Source organism: Pseudonaja textilis, chromosome 1, assembly GCF_049901715.1.
Source record: "Pseudonaja textilis isolate UNSWEBS1 chromosome 1, rPseTex1.2, whole genome shotgun sequence".
Classification (NCBI taxonomy): domain Eukaryota; kingdom Metazoa; phylum Chordata; class Lepidosauria; order Squamata; family Elapidae; genus Pseudonaja; species Pseudonaja textilis.
This window is the reverse complement of record NC_141990.1, coordinates 316,719,473-316,737,417: the sequence shown is the minus strand read 5'-3', so window position 1 is coordinate 316,737,417 and position 17,945 is coordinate 316,719,473. Positions and strand designations below refer to the sequence as shown.

The window sequence follows — 17,945 nt, the reverse complement described above, 5'->3', positions numbered from 1 at the left end:
TATGGTTAATGGTGTTTCTGCTCAAAATGACACTTCTGTGGTTTGTCTTAACCCTAATTTGTGGGTTCGTCATGCCCAGTGCATGTTAATGATCCATGGCACAAATATTAATTTATACTTTGAGCCCCCAATGGCATTTGGTCAAATTTCTTTTACCCCTAACTTGATCGTGTCTTCTACATTTATTGTCTCACAACTACAATCTGGCTATTTTCTACACCCCCTATGCAATTGAATTCTGTCCGTTGGCGTTACTTGAAAGTTAGTCAATTTACAAGGGGTCTGTGTTTCTGTTGTCATGCTAAACACACTTGGCTTCATAATTGGTCTGATTATCTGATTATGATGCCGCTCAGCACATATTTAAAAAGCTAGGGAATTATAGTTATTGTTCTGACTACTATTGGTTGTCAGATACCTTTAATTCTTCTTTGCATGGAATTAATATAGCTCCTGATATCCATGCTCATCACTCACCTTTTGAGTGGCTAACCAATTGGCTCCCTGATTGGTCTTGGCTCAGACAGTTTTTCTTTTATGCTCTAATTATTATTATTGTACTAATTGAAACCTCTTGTTTTATTCAATGTATTCCAAATTTATTTGCATTGTTTCATCCCTCTTCCCCCTCTCTTAACCCTCTACAATTGCGATACATTTGTAAATCTTTGAATCCTCCATTTAAAATAAAAAACAAGGATATGTAGAGTTGTAATTGCAGGAATGTTCCAATCTTGGAATGCAAACCTCAGATAAAGAATGTTTCCAAGCAAATACAACTCAGGCAAACCAAGTCACTAATCCATGGATAAAGAAGGATTAGAGAGGAGAAGTAAACATATGTTAGACTTTAACTAGAGATAATTAATTGTATGGATTAAACAGTAACAAAAGTTAAGCAGTTACCAAACTTAACCAATGATGGAGGATAACTAAAAATGTATATAAATGCAAGACTATACTCCAATAAAGATCATCATGATTCAGTTGTTCATGATCAAACAACTCGACTGCCTCGTCATTACAACAACCAGTTTTGTTTTTCTTTAGCCCAGATAAGATGTTTCTGATGTTGTTTGTTGTTCAGAAATGGCTTGACAAGAGGAATACAACATTTGAAGCCCATGTCCAGGATCCGTCTGTGTGTGGTGGCTCTTGATGCACTGACTCCAGCCTCAGTCCACTCAGTCCCCAACACTTTTGAATGGCCTTTTCCTGACAATCTTCTCCAGGCTGCGGTCATCCGTGCTGCTTGTGCACCTTTTTCTTCCACATTTTTCCCTTCCACATAACTTTCTATTAATGTGCTTTGATACAGCAGTTTGGGAACATCCACCTTCTTTTGCAATTACCTTTTGAGGCTTTCCCTCCTTATGGAGGGTGTCAATGATGGCTTTCTGCACAACAGTCAGGTCAGCAGTCTTTCCCATGATTGTGATTCCTACTGAACCAGACTGAGATACCATTTAAAGGCTCAAAAACCCTTTGAAGGTGTTATGGCTTCATTAGCTGACTAGAATGGGACACTTTGAGCCTAGAATATTGAACCTTTTCACAATATTCTAATTTTATGAGATTGTGGATTTGGGGATTTCATGAGCTGTAAGCCATCTCAATTATGACACATCACAGCTTGAACTATCTTGCTTTGCATGTAACGAGTCTATCTCATATATTAGGTTCACCTTTTAAGTTGCATTACTGAAATAAATGAACCTTTGCAGAATATTCTCATTTTTTGAGTTTCATCTGTACTTTGAAGCATGTCATTCCTATCAAAAAATAAACTAATATTAAAATGTATTAATACTAAGATCTACTGAATGTCTTCCTTGATCCTGGAGGACCTAAATTTGAAGTGTGACCTACCTATCTGATCTGAAATGGTCCCTTCTGGACAAGGGTCACATTGGTAGCAGCAAGCTTGCTCTCCCTCTGGAACTCTTCTCCTCTCTCCTGCTTGGCACCTCTTCATGACACACCTGGCAAAGGGCACCTTCTAAAAGAGAAATGGTTGAGATGTTCTAAGCGATGAACATATTTCATTTCTTTGTTTCCAAATTCCAAAGGTCTTTTCAGAAGGTCTTCCAAAGAAATGGTTAAACATGATCTACAAGAAACCAGGAACATCTCCTGAGGGATTCAGGCCAATAGCATTCCTAACCCTCCAATGGATGCTGGAGGCTGGAAGTGGGACCTCAGTCTTGGGGTGGGGGAAACACTTGTAGCATTCAGCTTTCTTAAAGAAATGGTAATGTTAATGGTAAGGCCATACTTGGAATACAGCATCCAGTTTGGGTCGCCATAATGTAGAAAAGAGATTGAGACTCTAGAAAGAGTGCAGAGAAGCACTGAAGGAACATTTTTCCACACCTGGTGGTCTTGTAAAACTCCCCAAAAATTTTGGCAAAAAATCAGAAAATGGTTGGAGGAGATAACTAAAGAACAAATAGACTATAAACCAGAGTTCTTCCTGTTAGGGATCTCTGATAGATATGTATCCAAAAAGACCAAATATGTAATAATCCATATTCTAACCGCAGCTAGATTAGCCTTTGCTCAATGTTGGAAATTACCTCACACACCTTCAGAGCAAATGGTTATTCAGAAAATTTGTGAGTGTGCCGAAATAGATAAATTAATGATAGCATTAAAAAACAAAGAGTCCTCAACATTTCAAGAACTGGGACTCATGGTATAATTGGCTTACACAGAGACAAATTATGTAAATGATAAAAAGTAACCTAAACATAATGGAAAAGAGAAGTAGATTGGATATGATGAAGAGAAATGATCCTTACAGACTGTCACAAAAAGATATCATTCGTTTTTAATTGTATTTCTACCCTATTCCCCCTCCCCTTCCCTTCCCTTCTCTCCCTCTATATCCTTTCTCTTTCCCCCAACCAGCCTTTACCCGGTGTGCTAGGCCCGGTGTTTTCCTTCTTTCCCCCTACCCATCTTTCTTTCTACTTTGTTAATCTATTGTCGATGTGTTTTTAAATTGTAAATTTAATAAAATCTATTAAAAAAAGAAAAAGAAAGAGTGCAGAGAAGAGCAACAAAGAGGATAAGGTTACTGGAGGCTGAAACATATGAAGAACGGTTGCAGGAACTGGGCCTGGCTAGTCTAAGGAAGAGAAGGACCGGGGAGACAGGAGAGCAGTCTTCCAATCTCTCAGGGGCTGCCCCAAAGAAGAGGCAGTCGAGCTAATTTCCAATGCACCTGAAGGTAGGACAAGAAGCAATGGGTGGAAACAAATCAAGGAGAGAAGCAACTTAGAACTAAGGAGGAATTTCCTGACAGAACAATTAATCAGTGGAACAACTTGCCACCAGAAGTTGTGGGTGCTCCAACACTGGATGTATTTAAGAAAATGTTGGACAACTATTTATCTGAAATGGTGTAGGGTTTCCTTCCTAAGCAGGGGTTGGACTAGAAGACCTCCAAGGTCCCTTCTAACTCTGTTATTCTATTCTTTTCCATTTCCACCCCACTCCACTCTACTCCATTCCATTCCATTCTAAAAGATCCTTTTGAACAGGAATGGGCTATGGACATTGTTGTCTGCTCCAACTTCATCCTGGGTTTCAAGCAGAATCCCACACTTTTATGCACCTGTCACAAATCAGACCTCAATTCTGTTACCTGCAAAGCAGGTTTCTCACCAAAGGCTGCCCTATTTTCTGATTCAATAAACATATTCTAACTGGAAAATATGTCTATTGAATCCTTCTGATATTCTCCAGGAGAGAATACATCTATACCCGTATTTACAACTTTTTCTCCCAGCTCACCTTTGTGGCCCAGATGATTTCATCAGAGTTAACCATAAAATCCTGTCCTGGGGGAGTCCCAGATTTTATTTGGCCAACTTTCACAGGGACAAAAGACTGATTGGGGAGGAAAACCCAATCGAAAAGATCATAACCATCAGATCCCAGTCCATTTTCGGAGAAGGAGACTTCCTCTCCAGCACTGTTGTTGAAGTGGACATTCCTCAGAAGGAAAGAATCTGAAAGAAACCAGGAACTGATTTCAGAAATCAGCTGAAAGCACAAATGAGACCCCTTGACTTTTATCATCTGTGATGGTCAGAATATTAAGCAATGGGTGTATATCTGAAAGGTTAAACGTGTTCCCTTGTTGGAGATCTGAGCAATCAGGAGTGGCACTAAATAATTGACTCCTTCAACAGAAGTACAAAAGGACTTTTTTTATCATTGGGCATTTGTAACATGGCTTCTCCCATTTTGACTTTTATCAGAACGATACCTCCATACAAAGATTTTAATTCTGTATTCCAAATTTCCTTGATGGCATAGCACCTGTCATACTTGGTTAAATAAATTTTGATGTGTTTATATGGACTCACTTTTTTTAAAAAAAAAATTTGTTTTATTTTTAATACGATCATTCTATCTTCAGTTGAACAGTGCGTTGTCTGGGTACAAACATATTTGTTAAACAAATCAAAGTTACAACATCCTCAAAGTTACAACATCCTTCATTACATATTAATTCTGCAATATTTAACAATATTTAACCTAATTTTGGAAATTTGGCACTTACAAAAAAAATGGTGCAGAAGGGGAAATGGCCACGGGAATAAAAATTGAATTTTTTGGTCAGAACCTGATTGGGTTGTGGTCAGAAGCATTCATGAGCAGATGTTCTATTATATGCCCACTAGGATTTCAACTGACCTGTTGAAGCACCGTTTGGAAACACACCCAGATTTTTATTGGGGATTTTACCTGAAAATTATAGTAAAGAAAAAACATATTTAAGTATACACATATTAACAGCAGCTAGAATTGTATTTGCATAAAATTGGAAAAGTGAAAAGATTTTGATAGAGGAAGAGGTCATTATGAAAATATTTGGAATGTGAAGAAGTGAGTAGATTAATACTGGCAATTAAAGAACAAGAGGAAGTGGAATATTATATGATATGGGATTTATTTTATAAATGGCTGTAAAGTAAGAAATTAAATGATAATGTTATAATGATAAGATATATAAGGTTGAATAAGTTGCAACACAAATGTAACTTGAGTAAGAAATGTATACAAAATATAAACATTTGCACAAGATATACATATGTACCCAGTCGACACACTGTATAATTGAAAGATGGATTTGTTGTTGTTTTTTCATTTAAAAAAAAAAGGAAACACACCCAGATTGTCATCTTGGTTTGGGTTGACATTTCTTCCCTGAAATGGTCACTCCTTGAAACTCAGGGAGCCATTGAGGTCCTTTCAGGACCTTCTATGGATGAGGTCTTTCTTCTATGGGTCTTATGGACAGCTGATTTGCTTTATTCCCTTTTCACCCCACTACCCCATTTCAACCAAGCATTATTCTTAATTCACATTAGTGGGTTTTTGTAGCAATTCTTTCCTTACTCTGTTCTGATAAGGTAGCATTCAGATATTAATCACTCAAGAAATGCATTCAGGAAACTTCCTTTCTAAGGATCTGTGAACTGAATATAGGGCAAAGGTCTCCAAACTTGGCAACTTTAAGTCTTGTGGACTTCAACTCCCTGGGAGTTGAAGCCCATAAGTCTTAAAGTTGCCAAGTTGGAAGACCCCTGATATAGAGTCATCTAAGTTACCTGCCATGACTGGACATTTGAGATCTTCTTTCCAAGGCTCATCATGGCTGGTTGGGCTCCTGATCCAAAAACTGTAAGTAATGCATGGGCCCCAACATAAATGTCATTGTAGATATTGTAACTTTCACCTGTCATGCTTGTTTCAAAAATGTGAGTTGGCACATTCTGTAAATTCCCTTTTCCTGTACATTGTTTTTCCTCCTTTCGAGAGATCTTTCCTTGTTTGTAGATCTTGCAGTCAAAGATCTTTTCCCACCATTCTGGGAGAAAGATGTCCCTTTCTGGGCTCAAAGGGTCCAAAGACATGAGAAAATATCTGAATTCTGAGATATCTCCTGTGTGGTCCTTGAATTGCAAAGCCCCATGGAAGGGCTTTATAACTTTGAATGTGTCTTTAGCTGTCACCACGTTGTGTTTCCATAGGGAAGTTAGGATCCAAAGTTTCTGACGCACTTATCAAGGCATTTCGTATTAAACAGCCTGATAAACCCTAAAAATTAGTATGTTGCTCTTACATGTATATTTTCTATTACCTTCTATTTTTATCTTTTTTAGGAGTAACATCTCTTTTCTGGGAGGGCCGAATGTCAGTCGTCAAGATTTTTCTCCCTTTGCTTTGCTTCTTTCGGCTGTCATAAGTAACGGGGGGGGGGGAGGGGGGGGAATGGTTCTGGGAAGTGAGCTGGAGGTGTTACAAACCAGAACTGTATAAGCTGGGGGGGGGGTGTACATTCTTGCTTAGGTTTCTATCCTACGCCATGTGCAGCTGCAACCCTTTATCAAACTATGTCAAGTTCAATGGACAGAAGCCTCATCACAACCTGGAGATGCCCACATGATGATCTACACAACTTTTAATTGGATGAGACAATTGAACTATTGGGGTGGGAATGTTGCCATTACTTTGTATATGTGATTTACACACCCATTTTCTCAGATTCAGAATTCTTTTGTTGCTACCACTTGATTTCCAGTAAAATATATCTTTTCTCTGATTAAAGGAGTCTTATTATCTTGTAAGCGATTAACAAATCAAAATAAATAAAATAAAATAAAAATAAATATTCATCTTTCATGTTCAATTTCATATCTTATCACTATTTTAAATATTCTTCATCAATTTTCCCCTCAAATACTTCCCTCAGGCTTATTTTGTAAATCTCTCATTCATTTCTAAAATCTATTACGTATCCTTTTCAAAGATATTTTCAAAATAATTATACTTCTACTTTTATCTGTCCGGTGTACAATTTCAATCCATATCCACATTTCAAACATACCAAAGCAAGGTTTCACCTATACTTGCCAATTAAAATGTGTCACCTTTGTTTCTTATAGTTGATTCCCTTTCACATCCCATTAAATATTTTACTTCTAAATTATCCCATGAAACAATTATAATTTCCATCATCTAATAATTATATTATAAGATAAATCCCTTTTTAGTCAGATTCTGCACAGTACTTCCCCTTTAAATTACCTCTAAACAATTTTAAGTTTAAAAGAAATAAAAAATAAATAAAATGGATGAAAATTATTAATCAATTCAAATTCATCCTAAAGAAAAAACTGCTATTAATTCCCTTACATTCATTCTCATAATTCATTTCAATCACATTTTATAAATCCTTAATATACATTAATATAATTCAATTGTATTTTACATATTTTTGTTTTTTATTTGATCTAGCTGTTATCATACATTCCATTAAGTAACAATCCCCATTTCATCTTCCATTTTAATTACATATATTTTCCTGTTTTTACATAATTTCTAATTTCTAAAATATTTATACAATCCGTTATCACCATGCAGACTCCTCTATTTTAGTTGTAATTTCAGCCATTATCTCTGTGTCCATCAATCAAACTATTCCCTCTAATTCTTGTTCATTTCCCATATTTCTTTATTTCCTGATTCTGTTTTTTGTAACTTCTTTCCCCCCTTTTTCTCACTCCCTCTTTAATGCTTCCTACTGTAATCCTCCTTTCTCCTTTTTCCTTATATTTTGTTTATTTGGTTAATAAACTGGAGATTAGAGGAGGTCATTAGAAAAAGGAACATTGTGATGTTCCTTTTTCTAATGACCTCCTCTAATCTCCAGTTTTTAAGTCCTTTCTCCCCTCCTTTTGAGTTTCAAACCTCGTTGTCCCTCAGCTGGCATTCTCTCCTTTCTCAACCACCTCTACAGGGTGGCTTCAGCCCCAAATCAGGTAGATCATGGCCCTCCAGCGGGGAGCACAAATCTAAACCATGGATGGTCATGGATTCAGTCCACCCTCGAGGGAGCCTAACTGGAAGACCACATATCCAAAATATTCTAACTTTCACTTTTTTATGGTTTTGATGATTTCCCTTGGCTTTCCCAGGTTGCTTATCACCTCCCCATTTTGTAGATGGAAATAAAGAAGGCAATCATTGCTTAAAATCTTTATAAAATAATAGGAGAGTCCCCAACTCTGCTGTGATGAGACCAATCAATGCAACTAGCAAGAAGAGCGATAATGATTCTGCCCTACCAGAAACATGCATACCTTTTGTTGCTGCTTCAATTTGTAGCAGCTGAAGTTTCTGGCTACCCTTCAAGGACAGCCCAATAGTAATAGTCCAAGCAGGAGGTTACCAGGGTGTCCAGCAGGACAGGACATGTAGAGTGCTGCTTAATTTAACAGAAGCCAAGTTGTACAATTGAGTATCATCAGCATATCAAGGATACCTCATCTCATGTGAAAAAATCAACTTCTCATGTTGAAATCAAGAGGAACAATATAAGACCTTTTTTTTATTGAAATGTTTGCCAAGGCTGGACTTCTACTCTCATGTGGGTAGACACACAGGAGACATTTTACATTGGGATACATGAGGGTTAAATAAGGTTTCAAAACTCCAGCCCATTAATGTCCCTTATTTTTATTGGTTGATTTCTGGGTGGACAATCTTCCTCTTCCCAGCATTCCATCCCAGTAGTTATTCATTTCCAGTAATCTACTTCCCCTTAGCAGTTGCTACATCCAAATATTGTCAGCATTATTAATTTTAGTATGACAACTGATTTCTCGACCTGCCAACTATCTTCTTTGACCTGCCAACCAGCTTTCTGAACAGAATGTGTTAAGATATTTATAACCTTGTTATTTCCTTACAGATAACATCCTTACACAATGTCTTACTTAATATCTTGTTATATTACTTAGATTACACACAGGCTATACATGGAGTTACATTTGCTCTGTTCTTGAATGGAATAATTCTGATTTCTCTCACCTCCTGACAATGGATGAGCTTACTCTGGGGTCGTGTGTAGATGTGGAATAGGAGACGGGATAGCACTGACCCCTGTGGTACCTCACATAAAGCAGGTCCAGGGTGGGGTCTTACCTACCCAGTCACCATTGAGTCAAATAAGATGAGGACGGACACAGTACCTTTGTGTGATGACCCAGGTTGGGATACAAAACAAACAAAGTGTCCTATCAAATTCTGTACCTGTCAATAGTGGTATCCCCCAAGGCAGTGTTCTAGGACCAACTCTCTTCATACTCTACATAAATGACCTCTGTGATCATATCAGGAGCAACTGCGTTCTTTCCGCTGATGATGTAAAGCTGTTCAATACCACAGACAATACTGCTACCCTTCAAGAAGATCTTGACTGTGTATCAGAATGGTCAAACAAATGGCAACTTCAAATCTCAACAAATAAATGCTCTGTCTTACATATTGGCAAAAAAAATCTGAAAATAAAATACAAGCTGAATAGTCAAGATCTTGCTGATGATCCAAGCTCTGTAAAGGACCTTGGAATACTCACCTCTAATGATCTAAGTGCTAGAGCCCACTGCAACTACATAGCCAAAAAGGCATTAAGAGTTGTTAACCTAATCTTACGTAGCTTTTTCTCTGATAATATCACACTACTAACTAGAGCTTACAAAACATTTGCTAGACCAATACTCGAATACAGCTCATCAGTCTGGAACCCACATTACGTATCTGATATTAGCACAATTGAGAAAGTCCAGAAATATTTCACAAGAAGAGTTCTCCACTCCTCTACTCGTTGTAGAATACCTTATGCAACCAGACTTGAAATTCTAGAACTAGAAAACCTTGAATTACGCCGTCTTCGGTCTGATTTAAGCATGGTATATAAAATCATACATTGCAATGTCCTACCTGTCAATGAATACTTCAGCTTCAACCATAACAACACAAGAGCACACAACAGATACAAACTCAAGGTTAACCGCCCCAAGCTTGACTGCAGGAAATACGACTTTAGCAACAGAGTGGTCAATGTCTGGAATACTCTACCTGACTCTGTGGTTTCTTCCCCAAACCCCAAAAACTTTAACCTTAGACTATCTACTATTGACCTCACCCCTTTTCTAAGAGGTCTGTAGGGGACGTGCATAAGCGCACCAACGTGCCTACCGTCCCTGTCCTATTGTTTCTTTTATTTTTCTTTTATTTTTCTTATATGTACTCATTTCATGTATTCATAATTATGTATACACTTTTACTTATCTCGTAAACAATTGACAAATAAATAAAATAAAATAAATAAATAAATAAAGTCACAGAAAAAAGGTGAAGCCCCTTTTATTCCTTCATTTTGCTTCCAAGCTCTGAATATCTTTGACAGAAGACAAAAAACTACCAGACAGTTACAAGAAGAAAGAAAAAAGCAACAAAAAGCAGGCAAGGGCTGGAGGATGTCCACAGATAACACACACTAGAGATATTTCCATGCTTTGTTTCCAGCACTTGCCCATATGCAAGTCCGTCCTCTTATTCAGTTGTCAGTTACAGCCCATGAAAAGGACCAAGCTCCTCTCCTCCTTTGATTTTTTTCTACACAAAAAGAAGGACTTGGATATGTCCATGTTGAATTTTATCCCACTCCCAGAAAAAGGAGTTTAGATGTTGTTAACTTATTCAATATCATAAAAGTTTTAAAGTAAAAGTTACTACTTTCCACATAAATCAGACATTCTTATGCCTCATTATATTTTCTCTCTGATTCAGATCAGGCCTCAGTAGGATAATGTAGCATTTGGGGAGAAAGATACAAGCCAAGAGACCAGTCCCAGAGGCCAAGATGGAAAAGATTTCCACAGCCACCATGGACTTCCCTTTGGTGCTCAGGTAGCTGGGGAGGAAGGTGATCCAAACACTGCAAAAGACCAGCATGCTGAAAGTAATAAACTTGGCTTCATTAAAACTGTCAGGCAATTTCCTAGCCAGAAAGGCCACCGTGAAACTGATGAGGGCCAGGAAACCTAGGTAGGCGAGGACAGCATAAAACATTGAATCTGAGCCTTCCTGACATTCAGAAATGATCTCACCAGTCAAGGAGTGGAAGTCCAAGTTGGGAAATGGAGAGGAGGTTACCAGCCAGGTGACACAAAGAACAGCTTGGATTAGGGGACATGCTATGACAATGGAATTGGTCAGTGATTTTCCTAAGAGTTTCCTTGACCTGTTCCCTGGTTTGGTGGCCATGAAGGCCAGAACCACCATGACAGTTTTTGCCAAGACAGAGGAAACTGCAAGAGAAAAGAGAATGGCAAAGGCAGTTTGTTGGAAGAAACAGGTGAGCATCCTGGGTCGACCAATGAAGAGGAAGGATGAGAGGAGGCAAAGCAGGAGGGAGACCAGGAGGAGGTAGGTGAGATCTCTGTTATTGGCCTTGACGATTGGTGTGTCACGATGTTTAAGGAAAACTGCCAGGACTCCCAATGTGATCATGGAGAGAGAAAGAGTGAGAGAAACTAAAGCATATCCCAGGGTATCTTGATAAGAGAGAAAGTGGAGCTTCTTGGCAATGCATTGGACCTTGTCCTTGTTGGGATTCTGGTCTTCTGGGCAGGGATTACAGGAAGCTGCATCTGAAATAAAGTCACTTTACATTTGATGGTATATTAAAAGGGGGCAAATCATCCTTCAATATTGATTTATTCAGCATTGAAGGTGATTTTTCAAGAGGCAATTAGAATTTCTGGTTTTTTTCTGAAGACTTCAATTCTCATCCAAGAAGTTTAAAGAAAAACCAGAAAGTCGAGTTTCCTCTTGAAAAAGCACCTTTGGGACAAACAAGTTCTCTACTTTGGATTTTGGATTGACTCATTCTGACTATTTGCTTCTATAGGGAAGGGCAGAAAGACAAAGTTAGGTGGATCTCCCCTTTCTCCAATAGGTCTATCAACCTCCTGGGAGACTGACAGTGCTGACAGAAGATGCTCGTCTTAAATAATAAAAATTAAAACTTGACCCTCCACAACCCACTCCTTCATGGAAAGTTTGATTGCTGGTTTTCTTGATGGGCTGCAAGAGAAGGACTAGAAAATCTAGAAAGGGAACCCATGAATTCTGCCCTGAAACTATCCTGCATTAAATTGCTGTGGAGCAGGAATGGTGGCTAGGAGGATAATTTAGATCCATCAACTCCAAGATTCTGTTGCAAAGGATGAATATTTTGAAAAATGTCAAATCCATTAAAAAAAACCTCATAGTTGTTTCTACTGAATGGTTTCCTTCATCTTGGAAGATCTACACTGAAAGTGTGCTCTACCTGTCTGATTAGAAATAGTCCCTTCTGGACAAGGGGCACATTGGTAGCAGCAAACTTCCTTGCCTTCTGGAACTCTCTTCCTCTCTCCTGCCTGGCACCTCTTGATGCCACACCTGGCAAAGGGCACCTTCTAGAAGAGAAAAGAGAAATGCTATAGGTGGCCTAAGCAATTAATATGTTTCATGCATTCATTTGTACATTTTTGTTTCCATTGTCAACATGTTTACAAAGGGTCTATTGGAACCCAGGAAATGCTATAGGGGGATTAAAGCCAATGACACTCCACACCACCGATAGATTCTCGAGATTGGAACTGGGACTTGGCACATAAAAGAAGACTTGGGAATTGAACTACAGCTTTCCTAAAACAAACAGTCATGGGAATCTAATTGAATGGGAATCGTCTATGGAAACAGGTGTTGGCTGCTCTAAATGCATCCTGGATTTCAAGCAGAACGTCAAATATTTTACATGCAAGCCATGTTTTTCTAAACAGATGGTCACCAAATTTCTGATTCAGTGACCTGTTTTCCAGTAAGGAGGAAGTTTTGAATCCCCAGGAGAGAATGAGTCTTTTGCTGAATTTCTTGGACCTTCCAGCTCACCTTTCTTGACCAGACAATTGCATTGGAGTTGATGGTGAAATCCTGGCCTGGGGGAGCCCCAGGATCTATTTGTCCAACTTTCACAGGGACAAACGATAAATTGGGGAGGAAAACCCAGTTCAGAAGATCATAACCAGCAGATCCCAGTCCATTTTCTGAGAAGGAGATTTCATCACCAGCACTGTTGTTGAACTGGACATTCCTCAAATAGGGAAGAAGCTGAAAGAAAAGAGATCTTCAGAAATTGGAGTCATTGGCTGAAAGCCCCAAATGAGACATAATGGCTGCTCTCATTCTGGGCTGGTCACCGTCTTAGGAGATTTTCCTGAATATGGACAACTGGAGGACAGAAGGGAAAGGGGGACAATGACATGATTAAAACCTTTGAATAGATGAAGGGTATGAATAGGGTTCTAGAAGGCATTATTTTTGATCCTAAGAAAGAATGAGGAGCATGGGGAACATGCCTTCAAAGTGACAGGAGGGATGTTCAGAAATAATGTTAGAAAGGATCCCTTCACAGAAAAAGAGTAGAGGAAGCTTGGAAGCAACTCCCAGTGTAGGTTGTAGGTCAATCATCAGTATCTGAGTTTAAACATGCTTGAGTTAAACACATATCCATCATCCAACAACAAATTAAAATGAAATAAAAATAATTTGTAAAGAATAATAAAAAATAATTTAAAGAGAAATAAAAAAGATAAACTCAAAGGGCACACTTGATGGACCATTAGGTTTTTTTCTGCTGTCCATTTTCTATGTTTCTGTCAGGGTTCCAAGTAACACACCCACAGCAAACAAAACTCCAAGGGAGGCAATTTCCTCAAAGAACAATTTTTTTGGATATATCATATTGGCACAGGCTGGTGAAAACTGACTCTGACTATTCCTGAAGTTTCCACCTAATTAAAAGTAAATGTTTTTCACTTTCCCAAAACAATTAGTCACATGGTTCAATCATGTTACTGTCCAGTTGCTGGGTAACTCCTGTCCCCTCCTTCCGAGCACCTGCAGGAATGTCCTTGGTGGAGCTGAGCCTTTCAGCCTTATGAGCCTTCCTAAGATAAAGACCAGTTATAGAAATCTGGCCACAAGAAATTCTTTCCTCCCAAGGAATGTGTGATAGAGAAGCAACTCAGGCAAATGGAAAATTGCATGGTTATAACACAAGAATCAAGGATGGAAGGGAGAGGATGCTATAGGGTGAAGTGTTGGGTAAAGGAGAGTTAAACCCTGGAAAATGGACCAGAATTCCCAATCCTTAAAAGTGAAGGCTGGCAAGGAAAGGTGGTTATGCTGCCTTCCTGGCTAGAACAAAATAGAACCTGGAATGAAAGAGCAACTGGTAACTCATTTAGAAATTGTTGTGGGACCAAAATGCAGGACCGAAACAAATAATCAAGGCTCACTACTGAATTTGTCGTTAAGATGCACCTTGGAGGAATTTTCTCCAGAAATAATGGGAGGTACGCCTGCAGAAAAAAGGATGAACTTATTATATTTATGCATTTCAGAAAGGAGGAGAAAATGATATTTTAATTCATACACATGTAACAATCTAAGTAAGCATGGACTTCCAGTTTGAGCTTCTTCGGCGATGAACCATAATCCATGATCGTTCATTGTTTTGATCTTTGCTGGCCTCTGGAGCGCCCAGAGCTGGCTGGATTTGGGGCTAAGCCATCCCGTAGAGGTGGTGAAGAGCGGGGAGACCACCAGCAGGGTCAAGGAGAGCCGCATCTCTCCTCCTCAGCTGGCCATTACTCCCTTTCCCAAAGGTGGTTGCAGTGATGGTCAGAAATGGCCACCTCAAAGAAGAACTCGACTGGAAAAGAATGTGCAGGAGGGAGAAAAGAAGAGAAACTTTTGGTTGACCGAGTTAAACAGAAAAAGGAACAACATAAGGTACCCTGGAATTTGAACTATAAAAAATAACATTGTTCCCAAAGAAGACTTTGAGGCAGCGAAGGAGAGAGGGAAGGGAAAGGATTTGGCTTTTTTTTTCTTCCCTTCCTTATACTGACAGCTAAGAGATTTAAGTAAGAAATTGACAAAAATCCACTTTGACATCAATAGGCATTTAAGCTGAAAATAAAATGTCAAAGGGATAATAAAGACTTTTGGATATATTAAAAGCACCTAAGCCATGCCCAGAGAACCAGTTGTTAAAAAATTTGAATCCCATCCCTGCCGGTGTGGGCTTCATATGGGTCAATGCCAATATGTTGCTCCTAATAAATCTTTTGTATCCTTTTGAACCTTGGATCGAGGCTCATGATTTAATAAGGGCAATCTCTGGAACCCTGACACTGGTTTTATGCAGATTTGATGCAGGGATATGATGCCATAAAGATATTTAACTCAAGAAATTGACACGGGGAGCTTCCACTCTAAAGATCTGTCTTGACTTGAACTGTCCTGATCCAACCCAGTTCCAAGAGAGCAAACACAAGACAAAGGCAGCAGCACAACCTTTTATTGATTCAGCTAAGAATTCTATTTCTTCACAGATAAAAGGCTGCTTCCAACTAATCAGCTCTGACAAGAAAGAGCCTTGCCAAATTTTTACAAGGCTGCCAAAAAACAACAAATAAGAAATAGTTTTCGGTACAACAGTCTTAAAATACCAACTGTAATGTCCACGAGCCTGAGTTTCAAAACGTCTTTGCTTCCTACAAAGAATGTTCCCCGCACAGCTCCCTTTTATCTTCTTGAAGGAGGGGCCATTACTTTGCAGCCTTACTCCCGAGTCGCCCATGCTGTTGTAGCTGCTCTTTCCTGCAAGCAACCCTGCGTTCACGCATGCACTTGGCACAGGCTCCTCAGGAACCTCCTCATTGCTGCTGCCAGCCCCCACAATCTCTGAAGGCAGCAGTCCACTCCCTAATGGTCCTGGCCCCTCATCTGAGTCCTCGCTCTCCTCAGCCATCTGCACCTGCTGTCGGATAAACACCACATCAACTCAGAAGGCAGAAACAGTCCATTGCCTTCATTTTTGAGGGCAAGGTATAGGGTTTTTTTTAAAGCAAATTTTATTAATTTTACAAAACAATATACAAACAAACAAAACATAAAATATGATGACATAAGAAATCTTTTTCTTAAAAAAGCCAATACAACATCTTATTTAAGACAGAATTATTTCAAGTTATCACATTTCCATAAAAACACAATTTAGTATATGTATTTACCCTATCGGTTCATCTTCATATCTTATCCCGAACTTCTCTTTATTACTCCCTTTCCTTCTATTTATTCAAATTATATCTCTTTAACTTTAGATTGTATACATTTTTTATATCCATCTGTCTTATACAATTTCCTTGTTCTCTTCCAATACAAAAACAAACAAGACATAAAACATAAAACATCTTTTCTGAAAGTTGCTTGATCCCGGGTTAAAAGTCATCGTACAGACACCACTTCAAAAATCATGTTCCTTTTATATATCATTCCATATCTTATTACCGTTTTCCATTTTCTATATAGCTTCTTCCTTTTTTTTAAACTCTCTTAGTTTTATTCTACTTATCTCATCTCAGTTCAAATCATAATACTTATCATTCTTTGTCTGTTCTCAACTATTCATTCATCTTTTCTCTTTAAATAAAACTTCTCTTGTACACTGATTGGAGTATGACGCCTTTAACTCTTTCCCCTAACCTAATAATACTTAATATCACACATAACTTGTATTGGGATTCTGTTTAGCACATCCTAAAGTTACACAATATATTATATAGAGAGAAAAAAAAAAAAAGAAAGAACAACAATAGCAAAGGAACAAATTTATAAATATATAATGTAGCTAGTACCCCTGTCAATACCATTTTAATCATACATATTAATACTCATTTATATCTTAGACATTTTATTCTAAAAACGCCTATAATAACACAATCTTATGTACCTTACAGAATCCCTTTTTCAATTAGATTTACCCATTGTCTCTAAATGAATTTTGTTTCTTTAAATCTTGCTTCCCATCATTGAGACTTCTCACCCCTTCCTTTCTCCCTTGCTTATTCTTTTCCTTACCCTTTTTACCCCTTTGTCTCTCCACCTCCCTTTTCTTCTTCTGCTTTCCCCCTTTCTGTTGTTTTCTAACCTTATATCCACCTTTCAACTCATTTTTATCTTTTTTGGTTGTTTTTTTAGGTTTTAGCTTCTCCTCCCCAAATAGGATCACATGTTCATCAAAGATGGTTTCTTCTTTGTCCCGATTATCCTGCTGCACAATCTATTCTCCATAAGAACGTACCGCCATTTCTAGAGATTGAAAAAGAGTGTCCAAAGTATCTTTCCGGTCTTGTTCTTCCTTTTTATATTTTTGATATTCAGTTTTGGATTCATCCAAGGATAATGCCATTATAAAGAGGAAATTTTTTTCCAAAAACAACCACCCGAGTGTTTTTAAACAAAGAAAAAAAAAGATTTCCCAAAACATCCAAAGTCACCAAACAGTCCAGATAAACTATTTCTTTTAGCACTTTTTCCCTTCTTCCATTTCTTTTTCTGGGGTTGCTATTAAGTCACAAAGTTCCAATTGAAATATGTCTTTTTCAAGTCTTATTAATGTTCAAATAGCTCTTTAATATTCTAGGCAGTCTGCTCCTTATTTTCAAATTCTACTTCAATTTTTTTTACTCTCCCTTCCCACTCACAGGAAAAGAAAATTTTTTCTTTAAATATTTAGAAATCCATATCCCTTTGGCATTAGCATAGTCTTTATCATTTAGCATACCTTCAATGCGGGTTTTCCGATTTCTCTCAAAGCTGTTCCATTTGGAAGGAGAGTGAAAAGAAAAAAAGTTTTCCCTTTAATATCCATTCGCTGCTTACTCTGGGAACGATGTATCTTTTTTAAAAAACAAGTTTTATTGATTTTACAAACAAACAAACAAAACAAAACATCATTAAACATTAAAAACATAAAACGTCTTTCCACTGTAAATCTTTACAAGGTAGGTAGCATATTGCTTTATATCACGTACTTATAATTTATCCCATTTCCATATAAACATGTAAATTCCCTTTACCAAATTCCACATTGTTTCTCTTTCATCATTATTCAATCATATTTCCTTTCTAATTTGTCTGCTATTCAGTCATCACATTTATATTTTCCTCTGGCTTGTTTA

The 17,945-nt window shown here is 38.0% G+C and overlaps 1 protein-coding gene across 1 annotated transcript in view; it reads right to left on the bottom strand.

The window, feature by feature from the left end:
- The window catches only part of LOC148128352 (extracellular calcium-sensing receptor-like), a 32,269-nt gene extending 15,198 nt beyond the window's left edge, over positions 1-17,071 (bottom strand). The window contains exons 1-4 of the mRNA XM_087935640.1: positions 17,066-17,071; positions 12,805-13,023; positions 12,200-12,329; positions 11,284-11,516 (exon numbers count right to left, since the gene is read on the bottom strand). Of these exons, the coding sequence (XP_087791766.1) occupies positions 11,284-11,516; positions 12,200-12,329; positions 12,805-13,023; positions 17,066-17,071 (588 nt within the window). The remainder of the gene's footprint in view (positions 1-11,283; positions 11,517-12,199; positions 12,330-12,804; positions 13,024-17,065) is intronic.
- Positions 17,072-17,945: the final 874 nt, after the last annotated feature.